Below are 16,237 nucleotides of genomic sequence, written 5' to 3' on the forward strand. Positions count from 1 at the left end.
TGGCAGCTTTAAGACCAACAAAGGTTTATTCAAGGCGTGAGCTTTGGAGTGCAGGCACTCTTCCTCAGGCTATGAACTGACTATCGTGACAGTGGGAATATATAACCCTTTATTAAGAGTGTCTCCTTCCCTCCTCCCTGGAAGCCCCACAGCCCCTCCTGTTGTCCTGCTTCTTTCTCTTTTCCCACCCACCAGCCAAGCCAACCTTCCTGTATCTGCCCTTCGCCTTTCCCCCCATCCGGATGGGGTGACCAAGGAGTCCAGTGAATTAGGAAGGTTGAGAACCACTGAACTAAGTCTCTTTTAATTCTTTCCACAACTGGGAAAGGGTCTGCCATTAATTACTAACCTTGACCTTTTTATTTCTCCCATGTTTTTTTCTGAACTACAACCGAGCCCAAAGGACTAGTTACCTTTTTAAGCAAAGAATTCTCATACTGAGGAATTTGGACGTTATGATAGATTTTACTAATTTGCCATTAATTTACTTCTTCCTTATAGCTATCATGATCCTTGTTCCATTGTCCGAGAAAGAGGGCATGCACTCGAAAGCTCACCCCTTGAATAAAGGTTCCATTGGACTCAAGTTCAGCTGTACAGGGGAACCGTTATACCCCTTTTGCTCATTCATACGATTCCAAATGTTTCCATATACCTTTCCCATCCCCCAGTGGTTCTTTGTATACCGCCTCGAGATGTCACCATATGGGGCAGTATATAAATTGCATGCATTTAATTAATTAAAAATCTTCAAGAAGGACTAGAGCAGTAGTGTCAGGCCACAGATTTTTAATAGTAATAGCCACCTATTATTTCTGAGCAGCAATCATTATCATTGTCATTATAATTATAATTATCATTATATTTATTAACCGCCACTCCCAAGAGGTTTTGTGGTTTACAAAAAGTCCAGGTAAAACCCATTAAAACCCATTAAAATGGACAATCACAGCAATTAACCTTCTGCCTCTCCAAATCTGTGTTTCTGTGAAAGCACCCAAGTTGTCGGCAATTTTGGAAGAGCAACAGGAAGAAAGTTACTTTACCGCAACCACTCCAAAAGTGTCACTTTACCACAACCACTCCAAAAGTGCTTTCCAGGCCGACAATAATGGTCATAACTGTGTATCACAGCTCTTTCACATCACCTCTTGCTGGAGATTAACTGGGATTCCTCCTATATCCAAAACAGCTGCTCTGCCACTCAGGCAGGGCCCACCCTCAACAAAACATTTGAATATTTATTTTTAAATTTATATACCACCGCTCCCCAACAGTTATCACGGCAGTTCACACAATAAAACATTAAAATACAATAAAGCCCCATAATTTACCCAATTAAAAAATAAAACAAGACAGCAGTGGTCATATCCTCTGTATTCCATTTTAATTTAATTAAATTCATTTATAAATTTATATCCCACTTCTCCCGACAATGTTGACTCGAGACGGCTCACAATAAAACAATGCTCATAATACAATTACAATAATTAAAAATCTATTTCCAACCCTTAATTAAAACTAACGACATCAACTAAACAACATCAAGATGGCAGTAAAATTGAAAAAAACTCTCCATAACTTTGCTGCTCCAATCGCAACTGCTACCGTATTTCTCAGTGATAGCCATCTTCCATTTCATAACATAGGGCGGGACTCTGAGGTGGTACCTCCGGGACCCCTTCCCGACCTCAAACAAATGCCTGGCGGAAGAGCTCCATCTTACAGGCCCCGCGGAACCTTGATAGTTCCGTCAGGGCCTTTAGCTCTTCTGGGAGCTCATTCCACCAGGTTGGGGCCAGGGCCAAAAAGGCATTATGTATGCATTACTTCCAAAATACAGGAATTATTTCCCCATGTGCACATACAAAAGGAAATTTAGGGCTGAACCTACTTTACTGACCCTCTTACAAAATTGACTATATAAAAAGGAGGATGTTTGGCCAGCCCCCCCTGGAATTTTTGCTCCTTCCCTTCCTGCATTGGTGAAGCCTTCCCTCCCTCGTCTTTTTAAAAGAACAAGGTTGGGAGAAGATGTTCAGTTGCACCAAGAGAAAGATAATCTTCAAGAGCATTCGATGAACGCAAGAAGAGACTCAAAGCTGAATGTCCGGATGCAGCTTCCGTCCTGCAAGTGGAAGCAACAAGTGTGGTGGACTGGCTTATCTCTGTCTCATGGGCAGATTCTGAGATAGGTTTTCTTCCAAAGACCAAAGAAAGGCTGGAATTCTAGATGGGCTGGTATTGCGGTTAAGTGAAGCAGGGCCGCTGTATCGGCATCAAAAAAAGACACTTGTTTTGCTGGGAGGTCCAGAAGCACCCGGATCCTTTTGGGTTCCTCGATTAGAAACAGAGGAAGGTTGTGGGGACAGTGGACGGTCCACAACTCTCCACTCCGCTTCCCAATAGCCCAGACTCCTGCCTCAGGCCCCAGAAGTTCCTCTTTGAGAATACCTTTGTATGCCTTACAGATGCCTACTGCCCACCCTTCTTTGTCCCCCACCTCCACATCCCAGTAGTGGACCTGTGACTTAAGACTCCCTTTGCCCCGCACGCAAAGCCTGCCGTTGAATCTCTGTCTGTCATTGGCTCTCCAAGTCAAGCATTTCTGGTCATTCGATATGAGGAAGCAAGGATGGTCTGAGTCTGGATCCAGAGTCACATTTTCTATGGGCGAGAAGAAATAAAAATAAGACCTTTTCTGATTTCTGGGGTGAAGATTCATCCGTTTACCCTACTAACACACACCTATCGCTTCCAGTTCGGTGTAGTGGTTCAGAGCAATGACTTCCAATCTGGCGAGCTGGGCTTGGTTCTCCGCTCCTCCATATGCAGCCCGATGAGTGACCTTGGGCTAGTCACAGCCCTAATAGTGCTGTTCTCACACAGCAGTGCTGTCAGAGCTCTCTCAGCCCCACCTACCTCATGGGGTGTCTGCTGTGGAAGGCTAGGAGATTGTAAGCTGCTTGGACACTTCTTAAGATTGTGGAAAGCGGAGGATAAGAACCAGCTCTTCTTCCTCCCAAGATCAGGTGGTCTTCCCTCCATATTGTTAGAATATTAAGCCAATACTCCCATCTAAGAGCTAAAGAAGATGCCATGTGTTCTTTGTTTGTGCGCAGGTAAGAAAACAACAAACCAAACAGACTTCTATATCTTTTCTTATCTAATTTAACCCCTTTATTGTAAGAAATCCATTTCTAGATAGGATAGTGGAGAGAGAGAGAGTTTTAATCTCTTCTAACTAGGATGGAGGGATACATCCTGCTCTCATGGTGCCAAGATGGGAGAAAGGGACTGTCCGTGCGAGAGAAGGAAGATGAAGGAGAAGGAAGGAAATTAACTGAGAATATCAGTCTACATAGCAATGGGACAGGAATAAACTAGAGATAGGAATGATTTTCTGGGCCTGTCTTTCTTCCTAACTCTCTGATAGCCCCCCATAGCATTTGAGACTAAGGTAAAGGTAAAGGTATCCCCTGTGCAAGCACCGAGTCATGTCTGACCCTTGGGGTGACGCCCTCTAGCGTTTTCATGGCAGACTCAATATGGGGTGGTTTGCCAGTGCCTTCCCCAGTCATTACCGTTTTACCCCCCAGCAAGCTGGGTACTCATTTTACCGACCTCGGAAGGATGGAAGGCTGAGTCAACCTTGAGCCGGCTGCTGGGATCGAACTCCCAGCCTCACACATACTTCACACATAACAAGAGGCATTCCCCCGCTATTCTGTGCCAGGTATTGGCCTCCTTCCAGCACAAGGAGTGGGAGAACTCAACCTACAATTGGTCTTAAGGAAGGATCCCATCTCAGATCATGCTTGAGAAACATGGAGATGCAAATTCCCCCTTGCAGATCCTGCAACTGCTGATTCTATGGCCATGGAGGTCAGCATACGGAGCAGAGGTTCATCAGTGGCTAATACCCACAAAGAATAGATGGGGCATTATATCTGAATCAGTGGTGCTCTGTATTCTAGGCTTATGGAGTTCTGGTCAAATACTCTGGCCACCTCATGAGAAGGAAGGACTCCCTGGAGAAGAGCCTAATGCTGGGAGCGATCGAGGGCAAAAGAAGAAGGGGGCGACAGAGAATGAGGTGGCTGGATGGAGTCACTGAAGCAGTCGGTGCAAACTTAAATGGACTCCGGGGAATGGTAAAGGACAGGAAGGCCCGGAGGATCATTGTCCGTGGGGTCGCGATGGGTTGGACACGACTTCACGCCTAACAACAACAACATGGAGTTGTGGACCTGCTGGTGGACCTCCTGATGGCACCTGGGTGACACAGTGTGTTAGACCGGATGGGCCATTGGCCTGACCCAAACAAGGCTTCTACTATGTCCTTATGGGGTCCCAACCCAGACACGGTTTCTCTTTCCCAAACTCTATATTGTGTGGCTCGATTAACCCAGTGTCACCCTCCTCTGTTTTTTTGTTTGAAATGACTAACATTTGTGTGTGCATAGGTGGGGAAACAATTACCGTATATACTCGCATATAAGCCGAGGCACCTAATTTTACCACAAAATCTGGGCAAAGCCGAGGAGGACTTTTTAGTGTGAATACTGTGCTGAAAAATTCGGCTTATACACCAGCATATACGGTATTTGCCCAAGCTTAGCAGAACTACAAATTCTATCCTGCACTAGGGGCCTGTTGTATAGATCTAAAAAAACCAAACAAAACCTGAGCAAGGACTCTTGGCTATTTGTGCTAAGGGCCCTCCCCACCACACACACACAAAGTGAAAACATACCCGAAACCCACTTCACCCGGTCTCCCAGCTCAGGGCCCTTACCTTTATACAGCTGGCAATCGAGCGGCAGAGTGCCTGAGGGGGGGGGGAAAGGAGCGGAGATTTAGGGCTGACCATTCTGCTAATGATGGAGATACATAACCCTGTAAAGCTAAAGTCTGCGCAGCTCTGATACAGCCCTACAGAGCAGGCCCTCTCATGCTGCCCCTGGGCCTTTCGGATGGCCGACAGAGCAACAAAAGAAACCCACCCACAAGGGATGAACTTGGGTTGTTTCCACACAGCGACGGATCCCCTTGCGTAGCCGTTGCCGGGAATACGGAGGCGTCATCCGTGGTAGTGGAACATCCACAGGGGAGTTCTCTTCCCTCATCCCCCCCCCTTCCCCGCCACTATTCTCCCCACCTCTTTTAAAAACCAGGACATTTTATTGCAGCCAGCTACTAGTCCCTCGGCTGACTGAGGAACTCCCTTTTGACAGGCAACAGGGTTGGCATTCTTGATTGCATAGGCCAAGGGTTCTTTCACCCCCTCCTCCCCAGTCAGAACTGTACAAAAAAAATCCTCCCCCTGATATTATTATTATTATTATTATTATTATTATATTGAGATCTCTAACACCAATATTGGTGTTATATCTCTAACACCAATATTGAGATCTCTAACACCGAGATCATGGTTAGATGTACTGTATTGGTGCCACCCTCTTCTGAACATCATTCTCTCCACCAGGCTGAACTAAGATCAGAATTGTGACCACCGCTGCTATATGTTATATGTAACTTTTAATTGGGGTTTTTATGGGGATTTTATTGTGTTTTAACTATTTATGTTGTAAACCGCCCTGAGACCTATTGGGAGAAGGGCGGTCTAAAAATTAAATAATAATAATAATAATAATAATAATAATAATAATAATAATAATAATAATAATAATAATAATAATAATAATTATTATTATTATTATTATTATTATTATTATTATTATTATTTATTAGATTTCTTACCCACCCACCCCCAAAATAGCTCATGGTGGGTTACAAAGTCTGTACAACCCCCCCCCCCAATAAAACTACCCTTAAAACCACAGATGTAAGTTACAATCAAAAATTAAAAGGTGAAATAAGATACAGAAGAAAAACCAAATTCTCTGATGGACTCAAACCCGTTTCCCCGCCCCTGATATAATCTCCAGGAGGGAGGAAGGAAGAGGGCTGCAGAGGGCGTAATGTTTTGACTGATGCCAACATGTCCGATCCGTGCTTGGAAATAAGCAGTGCCCCATTCCCCCCCCCGGTCAAGAGTAACAAGTATTCAGATAACAAAATGAAAACACACCCACACCCAGTCTCCCCCTCGGATTTCTTAAATTTACCTTTCTGTAGCTGTTGGTTGTGCAGCACAGTGTCTGGGAAGAAAAGGAAGCAAAGGATCAATGCCAGTGCTGACCATTATGTTTGTGGCACTTGTGTAACCCTGCTGGGAAATAAGCCGGATACAGCCGTGCCTGACAAAGAGCAGACCCTCTAAAGCTACCCCTGAAACATCTGGATGGGCAACTGAGCAGTGAAGGAAACCGGCCATAAGGCATGAACTTGGGCTGCTTTCCCACACAGTGATGAATTCCCCCCCCCTGATATCTAGCCAATACTATTTTATTTGTGAAAAAAAATCCTGATATTTAGAGAGCCAGTTTGGTGTAGTGGTTAGGAGTGCAGATTTCTAATCTGGCGAGCGGGGTTTGATTCTGCACTCCCCCACATGCAGCCAGCTGGGTGGCCTTGGGCTCAACACAGCACTGATAAAGCTGTTCTGACCAAGCAGAAATATCAGGGCTCTCTCAACCTCACCCATCCCACAGGATGTCTGTTGTGGGGAGAGGAATGGGAAGGTGACTGTAAGCCGCTTTGAGCCTCCTTCAGGTAGGGAAAAGCGGCATATAAGAACCATCTCTTCTTCTTCTTCTAGCTGGTACTGTTCTACATGTAGTTTAAAGCCATTACTGCAGGTCGTATCCTCTGCTGCCAACAGTTACCTTTCCCTGTCCTCCTCCAAGCAATAGCCTTTCAAATACTTCAAGAGAGCCTTCATGTCCCCCCTCAACCTCATCTTCTCCAGGCTGAACGTTCCCAAGTCCCTCAGCATTTCCTCATAGAGCTTGGTTCCCAGGCCCCGGATCATCCTCATCGCTCTCCTCTGCACCCTCTGCATATTTTGTCTACATCCTTTTTGAACTGAGGCTCCAGGTGGGATCTGACCAATGTGGTATACAGCCGGACTACGACATCTTGCGATTTTGATGTGATGCCTCTGTTAATACAGCCCAAGACTGCAATAGCTTTCTTTACTGCCGCATCACACTGTCTGCTCATATTTAGTTCCCCAAGAACCCTCAGGCTCAACGTTTCAAGGAGGTTTACCGTACCGCTGAAGAAGACTGGTATTTTGAAAACGGGGATTTGAAAAAAATTGTATAGCCGGAACCCGTTTTGGTTCAAGATTTTTGCTCATAATTTCTACAATTAAGACACGAAGAGAAAATCTATGAAGGACTAGCTTCAGATATAATTATACATAAGAAAGCAAGAAAATATCTAGAAAGCCAACGGGTCGAAATTTTTCTTATTTTGGATTTTCTAGTCGACCAGCCCTGTTTTCTGTATTCATTGAAAACCGAAGAGTCACCTGAAGCAGGTGTCCACTGAGGAAGAGATTGGGACCACTGGTGGACCCCAAATGCCTTCCTTACCTTGAACACGGAGTTGCATTCCCAGAGAAATTCCACCCTCTCCTACATAGGTAAGGTAAAGGTAAAGGTATCCCCTGTGCAAGCACCGAGTCAAGTCTGAACCTTGGGGTGACGCCTTCTAGCGTTTTCATGGCAGACTCAATACGGGGTGGTTTGCCAGTGCCTTCCCCAGTCATTACCGTTTACCCCCCAGCAAGCTGGGTACTCATTTTACCGACCTCGGAAGGATGGAAGGCTGAGTCAACCTTGAGCCGGCTGCTGGGATTGAACTCCCAGCCTCATGGGCAAAGCTTTCAGGCAGCTGCCTTACCACTCTGCGCCACAAGACGCCTACATAGGAGCCAGTCTAAAATGATGCTTCATTACCTTTGAGTGTTGCCATGAGATTTTTCAGAGCAGGAGTGACAGCCTGGGATTCCCAGACTCTCCATTTCAGTGCGGGAGGGAAAGCGACTGGATTCTCAAATTCCTCCTCCTGCTTGCACCTGAAGAGAAAATGTTATTGTTCCATGAAAGATCAGGAATATTAGCTGCTGAATCCAGAATACTATCTGCTTTACCTCCGTACTCAGTTTTTGAGTTGGGGAATGGAGCCAGAAGCCAATGTAGTTGCATCCCTCCCATAGTGAATAGTCCACCCACAGCCCTCTGACCACCAAATCACAGTCAGAGTAGTTCAGCAGTGGAATAGGCTGCCTAAGGAGGTGGTGAGCTCCCCCTCATTGGCAGTCTTCAAGCAAAGGTTGGATACACACTTTTCTTGGATGCTTTGGGCTGATCCTGCGTTGAGCAGGGGATTGGACTAGATGGCCTGTATGGCCCCTTCCAACTCTATGATTCGATGATTCTATGATTCTATGAAATCTCCTCCTGAGAAAGGTCATCCTAGGGAGAGGTCCCTCACATGAAGCCTGTGGGCACCATGGCTCCTCGTAGCGACTTACCCTCTTTATATGGGTCACTGCAGAGTTCACACTGCAAGGTTCACAGACAGCAAGGTACCACAAGACCCTGCTGTACTGAGCTGGTAATATTGGGGCCAGGTAACCTACAGTCTGTGCTACAGAGGAAATTGGTTTTTATACACGCTTTTCACAGCCTGAAGGAGTCTCAAAGAAGCTTGAGAGGACAAGCATGGGGCAGAAGGTCTCACCTACTGCTGCCAGCAATTGATTATCTAGTAGCCCATTATTCTCTGAATGGAGACCTACTTATTGAACCCGAGATGTTTCCCATGTAATTCAATCTCAAGTGAATACAAACAAATCCTAATGGCTGTAAAGGTAAAGGTATTCCCTGTGCAAGCACTGAGTCATGTCCGACCCTTGGGGTGACGCCCTTTAGCGTTTTCATGGCAGACTCAATATGGGGTGGTTTGCCAGTGCCTTCCCCAGTCATTACCGTTTACCCCCCAGCAAGCTGGGTACTCATTTTACTGACCTCAGAAGGATGAAAGGCTCAGTCGACCTTGAGCCGGCTGCTGGGATCGAACTCCCAGCCTCATGGGCAGAGCTTTCAGATTGCATGTCTGCTGCCTTACCACTCTGCGCCACAAGAGGCTCTAATGGCTGTATTCCCCCCCCCCTGGGGAATACAGATTCTCTGGAATCTGTTAACCATTTTCATTACACTGTATGTTAATTTACCGTCACACTTGCCTATAAGTATTTATTATATTTATATACCGCCCTCCCTGGGGGCTCAGGGCGGTTTACATAAGTATGAACTGATTACTTTGATTCCATGACACTGTATCTGAGGAAGTGTGCGTGCACATGAAAGCTCATACCTGGAATAAAACTTTGGTGGTCTCAAAGGTTCCACTGGACTCTAATTTGTTCTCCCCATAACAGACACTCTGTGAGGAAGAGTGCTCAGCTGGAATAGCACTATCAGGGCTGTGACTAGCCCAAGAATCAAACTCAGTTCTCTAGATTAGAAGCCGCCGCTCTTAACCACTGCATCATAAATAACTGAACACTGTGGCAGAACTGTTCAGAATGTGCTGATATTTTATGTGCACTAGGACCACAGGGAAACCCAATACAGTCCTTTGAGGGTTCTGCTCTTGAGAGCCGGGATCTGGAAGAACCAGGTTCAAATTCTCCCCCGTCATGGAAGCTCCCTTGGGTGCCCTTCGGTCAGTCATTCTCTCTCAACCTCACCTCCTCAAAAGGATTGATGTGAGGACAAAAATGAGGAGAGGAAAGCAATGTCTCCCCTTGGGGAGAAAGGCAGGATAGAAATAAAACTCCAATAGGGTCCACTTACCTCTGCAAAGTGTTTGTAACATCCTAGTGGAGGAAAAGAAAAAGAAGGAAGTCAGAATGAGACAATTCAGGACAATACAAATCAGAGTCACGGCTACCCATTTGAATCAATGCAGGACAGACAGAAGAAAGAACTTCTTCACATAATGCATAATTAACCTAACTAGCCATCATTGGATTCGGTGGGGACGTGGCCACAGGTTTTCAAATAATTTGACATATCCACAAAAGACAGCAGTCTTCCTGTGGCTCTTGGCCAAGAGAATTCAGTGGAACCTCCAGCTTCAGAGGCAGCACGCAGGGGAGAGTGAATGTATTTGTGGGCTCCCCAGAAGCTATGGCTGGTTTCTGGACCAGAGAGGCCCTCGGTCTGATCCAACAGAGCACATTTTTTCTGTGGAAATTTCTCAGGGCTTGGGAAATGGGGATTCATCCATCCATCCATCCATCCATCCATCCATCCATCCATCCATCCATCCATCCATCCATCCATCCATCCATCCATCCATCCATCCATCCATCCATCCATCCATCCATCCATCCATTGTATTTATATACAGTCCTCCCCTGAGGCTCAGGGCGGTTCTAACTCAGTTGTGTCCAGCTTATGGCAGTAGGCCTAAGGCACACATCACGAAAACTGGGGTGAAGGTGTGCCTTCATCAAGCAGAGATAACATGCTATGTGCAATTTCAAGAACCAGAAACTCTTCCCGAAAGTCAATGGCTCTTTCACCATTTCTCTTGATAAGAAGTCCCTCTTATCTAATACAACATATCCAGCTTCTTGCCAGAGAATAAACATCCCATCGAACTACAATTCATGCTGATCTTGCTGACAGGGATACTTGGACTATGAACAACTTCAATCAGAGAAATAATTTCTGATTCCAAAAATGAAGGGACGTCATTAATTAATGAATAGGCCCGACTTATAAGTGCTTTAGGAGCCTCTTGTGGCGCAGAGTGGTAAGGCAGCAAACATGCAGTCTGAAAGCTCTGCCCATGAGGCTGGGAGTTCGATCCCAGCAGCCGGCTCAAGGTCGACTCAGCCTTCCATCCTTCCAAGGTCGGTAAAATGAGTACCCAGCTTGCTTGCTGGGGGGTAAAACGATAATGACTGGGGAAGGGAATGGCAAACCACCCCGTATTGAGTCTGCCATGAAAACGCTAGAGGGCGTCACCCCAAGGGTCAGACATGACCCGGTGCTTGCACAGGGGATACCTTTACCTTATAAGTGCTTTACAGCTTAGCTCAGAAGCACTGTAATTTACATGTGAATAATTTTACTTTTATGGGATGTAATTCCTACTGCTCAGGAAGGTCTTGCAGCTGAAACACATTTGGTTTTAATGGATTTTTAAAAGACTGTTAAGTATGTTAATATATGTAAATTCAGTATTATTTATTCTGTGATGAGGCCTCTTGTCGGTCTTCTTGGTCACCTGATTTTTCTGGGTGGAAGATTTTTCTCTCTGCTTTTGTTTTGGCTTGGCCACAGTCCTACCTGCAAGAATTCGTTTCCCATCTGCTGGCCCTTCTCCTCCAACTCCCGGATGATGCCATCAAGTGACGAGAGCGCTTCAGAGGTCTTGGCCCGGTGCTCCTCCCTTTTCTTCACAATCTCCTCCTGAACTCCTTTCATTCGGGCCAGCAACAAGTCTTTTTGGTCTTCCAAAAACTGCTGCAGCCTTCTGAACTCAGCCACCATCTTTTGTTTCTGGGATTCTGTCTGTTTCTGAGGCGAGCAAGATTAAAAGGGAGGAGGAGGAAACGCAGATGAGGAGATAACAGCCACGTTTGTGGACTTAGCCTATGTTGTGAGCTGTGCACAAAGGACGCTTGGGTGAACTACAGTTTTTGTAGAAAGCCCATTTTACATTCCGCAGTCAAAAAGCCCCCTCCCTCTCCTCATATCCCTTTCTCTTCAGAAGCCAAAATGGGGTTAATGGGAATGATACTAAACATTTTCTCAGCAGATATATTACACTGTCAGACAAAGAACAATTTTACTGCTTTTGTTAGTTATTAGATTCAGTCAAGTCGTTTCCGATTTGTGGTCACATCATGAACCAAGGCCCACCAACCCGCTCTGTCTGCAGTCCTTTAAGCCAGGGGTAGTCCACCTGTGGTCCTCTAGATGTCCATGGACTACAATTCCCATGAGCCCCTGCCAGCAGGGGCTCATGGGAATTGTAGTCCACGGACATCTGGAGGACCACAGGTGGACCACCCCTGCTTTAAGTGTTTGGAAGGCCAATCCACTTATGTCTTTGATTCTGTCATCCATCTTGTTTATTGTCTACCTCTTCTTCCACTTCCCTCAATCTTACTAAGTATAATAATTTTTTCTAATCTGTATGAGAATTTTTGGTTTACAGATCCTTGCCTCAAGAGAGCAGCTGGGTGTATTTCGGTCCAGAACAGATCCAATCTGTTCTTTTGGCAGTCCACAGGGTTTTCAGTAATTATCCCCAGGTCCGCTACCTCAGGAAAAACCAAGGTTTTGACATTCCGATCTTTGTTGCCAGCGAAATCTCTTTGTCCTTCCAAATCTTTCCCAAATTTGTAAAACTTTCTTCCTTGGATTAGGCTTCATTTCCCTAGCACACTGTCCATCTTTGCCTATTCTAGAGCTGAAGAATATAAAATTGCCCGTCTTTCTCGATCAACTGCAATGTGTCTCAGAGACGAATATGACATTATTTTTTTATTTTATTGATAGTCCTATTTTATTTCTATGCTTCTTGTTTGGTATCGACATCATCTGACAACTGACAAAACTCGGTATTTTACATTTGACTGTGTCACTGATGACATGAAGTGTTGGGAAAATTTACTTACAACTGACTGTGGTATTTGAAAAACCTGCCCTTAAACAGAGAACAAAACCCATTGAGTTTTATACCAAGAAGGTAAATTTGATTAGACTCCTGCAATAAATCTATTTGTTTCAAATTAATACTGTGTTTTCTGACTGCTGCTAAAATAGCTTTTTAAAAACCCACAAAATTCTCCCAGCTGTCTCTGACTGGTTGGACTTTGGCAGGTGTTTTAGCGACCACCTCAGCATGCCGATAGAACCCACCTCCCCAAAAGACGTTAGTGGAGAAGTTGTCAGTTTTAAACAACGCTGGACTAGGAAAGTAAAAGCTAGTTTATATTATATCCTAATGTATAGTTTTAGCCCTTGTAAACTGTGACCCAGAGCTTCTTGTGGCGCAGAGTGGTAAGGCAGCGGTCTGAAAGCTTTGCCCATGAGGCTGGGAGTTCAATCCCAGCAGGCGGCTCAAGGTTGACTCAGCCTTCCATCCTTCCGAGGTCGGTAAAATGAGTACCCAGCTTGCTGGGGGGTAAACGGTGATGACTGGGGAAGGCACTGGCAAACCACCCCGTATTGAGTCTGCCAAGAAAACGCTAGAGGGCATCACCCCAAGGGTCAGACATGACTCGGTGCTTGCACAGGGGATACCTTTACCTTTACCTTTTTAAACTGTGACCCATGACTGGTTGTGTGTATTTAAATGATAATGTTTAAACAAACAAACAAAAGCGAAAGGACACCAAAATGATGACTTACAAGCAGATCTTCACTTTCTTTTTCTGCCTCTCCTTTATAGGTTAGGATTTGCTCTCTGTCTTTTCTCAGTTTCTCAAGGCAGTCAGAAATCTGGATCTGAAAAGGGAGCAAGTTGTGCCGATTTTGTAAGTTTTCTCAATTTATGGTAAGCTTTCTCAAAAACACCATTAAAATAAGATTAAAATGGGTAGCCGTGTTGGTAAGAAGAAGAAGAAGAAGAAGAAGAAGAGTTGGTTCTTATATGCCGCTTTCCCCTACCCAAAGGAGGCTCAAAGCGGCTTACAGTCGCCTTCCCCTTCCTCTCCCCACAACAGACACCCTGTGAGGGAGGTGAGGCTGAGAGAGCCCTGATATCACTGCTTGGCCCAAGGTCACCCAGCTGGTTGCATGTGGAGGAGTGCAGAATCGAACCTGGCATGTCAGATTAGAAGTCCACACTCCTAACCACTATGCCAAACTGGCTCTCACTATGAAGTAGCATAATGAAATCAGAATCCAGGGGCACCTTTAAGACCAACAAAGATTTATTCAGGGCGTGAGCTTTCGTGTGCAAGCACTCTTCCTCGGACCATGAACTCCCTTCGTTGACGCTGGCAGCAACTTCACCTCCCGCGCCTTACACGAGGACAAAATCTCCTGCACCAGATGGCCGGTGTCGACGAGTGGAGTTCATAGTCCAAGGAAGAGGGCTTGCCCTCGAAAGCTCACGCCCTGAATAAATCTTGGTTGGTCTTAAACAGGGGTAGTCAAACTGCGGCCCTCCAGGTGTGCATGGACTACAATTCCCAGGAGCCCCTGCCAGCAAATGCTGGCAGGGGCTCCTGGGAATTGTAGTCCATGGACATCTGGAGGGCCGCAGTTTGACTACCCCTGGTCTTAAAGGTGCTACTGGACTCTGATTTTATTGTACCATTAAAATAAGTTTGCCAGACTGAAGGCCATGGTCACACCCTACCGCAACCAAATATTGAATTAGCAAATGCAACGCCAGCTCTGGGGGCTGGAGCTTGCAGGAGTGGCGAAACACTGTCCCTCCAGATGTCCCTGGAATTCAATTCCCATGAGCACCATGCTGGCAGGGGCTCATGGGAATTGTAGTCCGGGGACATCTGGAGAGTGACCATTTGCCCACCCCTGGTAGAATCTTAGGCTAGGCCAGGGGTAGTCAAACTGCGGCCCTCCAGATGTCCGTGGACTACAATTCCCAGGAGCCCCTGCCAGCGAATGCTGACAGGGGCTCCTGGGAATTGTAGTCCACGGACATCTGGAGGGCCGCAATTTGACTACCCCTAGGCTAGGCAGAGGAGCTAACAATGCTTACTATGTGCCTTTCCCACAGCCACTTTCTCTTCCCCTCGCTTCCTTGGCCAGATCGTGGTCAAGATAAAATCGGGGGAGGGAAAAAAAACCCCAAACCTGCAAGGGGGATTCCCATCTAAGGCATATCACCCTCGATCCTTCACCTTATACTCCTGGGCAGCCTCATCCGCGGGAACCGTGTCGTGATGCTTGTGCTCCTTGGATCGGTCGCAGACCACGCAGATGAGGACCCCGTCCTCTCGACAAAAGAGCTTCAGGGGCTCCCGGTGCTTCCCGCAGACGCCCTCCGCCGCCTCGCCGTCCCTGCCCTGCTGCCGACGGAGCTTCCTGGCGATCTCGGCCACGCTGGCCAGCTGCCGGTTCGGCGTCATGTTCCCGGGGTGAGCCTTCCTCCGGCATTGCGGGCAGGAAGGCTCTTCCCTCGACGCCCCCCAGCAGCGGGCCAGGCAGGCGCGGCAGAAGCTGTGGCCGCACTCGGCGAGCACCACCGGCTCCGTGAAGAAGTCGAGGCAGACGGCGCAGGAGGCCTCCTCGCACAGCTCCTCGACGGGACCCCCCGACGCCATGGCCGAAGGGAGCGAAGAGGCGCCGCAGCTTTCCGTTTCGCTTTCGAGCAGAGGCGGCAAAGGGCATCTCCAGCTTCCTGGCGCCAGAGCAGCAGGCTCCGGAGAGCCGCCTTGCGCCGCGACAGTCGCTAGAGAAGGGGGATTTTGGAAAGGGAAGGGCACCCCCCCCCCCTCGGCGCCTCTTTGAGAAGACGTTTCCTACCTGGCAGGCTGTTGGATTGATGGGTTTGCTGACACCCCAGAGCAGGGATAGTCAAACTGCGGCCCTCCAGATGTCCATGGACTACAATGCCCATGATCCCCTGCCAGCAAGCTGGCAGGGGCTCATGGGCATTGTAGTCCATGGACATCTGGAGGGCCGCAGTTTGACTACCCCTGAATTAAGGGATTCTTTGTATACACTTGAACGCCATCCACAGGAAACATCAGTGCATGCTCCAGGGCCCATGCAGCTTGGCAGGGGCTCATGGGCATTGTAGTCCATGGGCATCTGGAGGGCCGCAGTTTGACTACCCCTGAATTAAGGGATTCTTTGTATACGCTTGAACGCCATCCACAGGAAACATCAGTGCATGCTCCAGGGCCCATGCAGCTTGGCAGGGGCTCATGGGCATTGTAGGCCATGGACATCTGGAGGGCCGCAGTTTGACTACCCCTGAATTAAGGGATTCTTTGTATACGCTTGAACGCTATCCACAGGAAACATCAGTGCATGCTCCAGGGCCCATGCAGCTTGGCAGGGGCTCATGGGCATTGTAGTCCATGGACATCTGGAGGGCCGCAGTTTGACTACCCCTGAATTAAGGGATTCTTTGTATACACTTGAATGCCATCCACAGGAAACACCAGTGCATGCTCCAGGGTCTTTGTATACGCTTGAACGCCATCCACAGGAAACATCAGTGCATGCTCCAGGGCCCATGCAGCTTGGCAGGGGCTCATGGGCATTGTAGTCCATGGACATCTGGAGGGCCGCAGTTTGACTACCCCTGCCCC

At 47.2% G+C, this 16,237-nt stretch overlaps 1 protein-coding gene across 1 annotated transcript; it reads right to left on the reverse strand.

Annotated features, from left to right (window-relative positions):
* Positions 1-1,370: 1,370 nt before the first annotated feature.
* On the reverse strand, positions 1,371-15,342 carry LOC143834326 (E3 ubiquitin-protein ligase TRIM7-like). The gene is made up of 8 exons (XM_077331052.1): positions 14,819-15,342; positions 13,356-13,451; positions 11,283-11,513; positions 9,777-9,799; positions 7,872-7,990; positions 6,132-6,164; positions 4,799-4,831; positions 1,371-2,667 (listed from the first exon to the last, which is right to left on the reverse strand). The coding sequence occupies exons 1-8, from the start codon at positions 15,239-15,241 to the stop codon at positions 2,174-2,176; spliced, it is 1,452 nt and encodes a 483-aa protein (XP_077187167.1). The 5' UTR covers positions 15,242-15,342; the 3' UTR covers positions 1,371-2,173.
* Positions 15,343-16,237: the final 895 nt, after the last annotated feature.

This window comes from Paroedura picta, chromosome 3 (genome assembly GCF_049243985.1).
Source record: "Paroedura picta isolate Pp20150507F chromosome 3, Ppicta_v3.0, whole genome shotgun sequence".
Lineage (NCBI taxonomy): Eukaryota > Metazoa > Chordata > Lepidosauria > Squamata > Gekkonidae > Paroedura > Paroedura picta.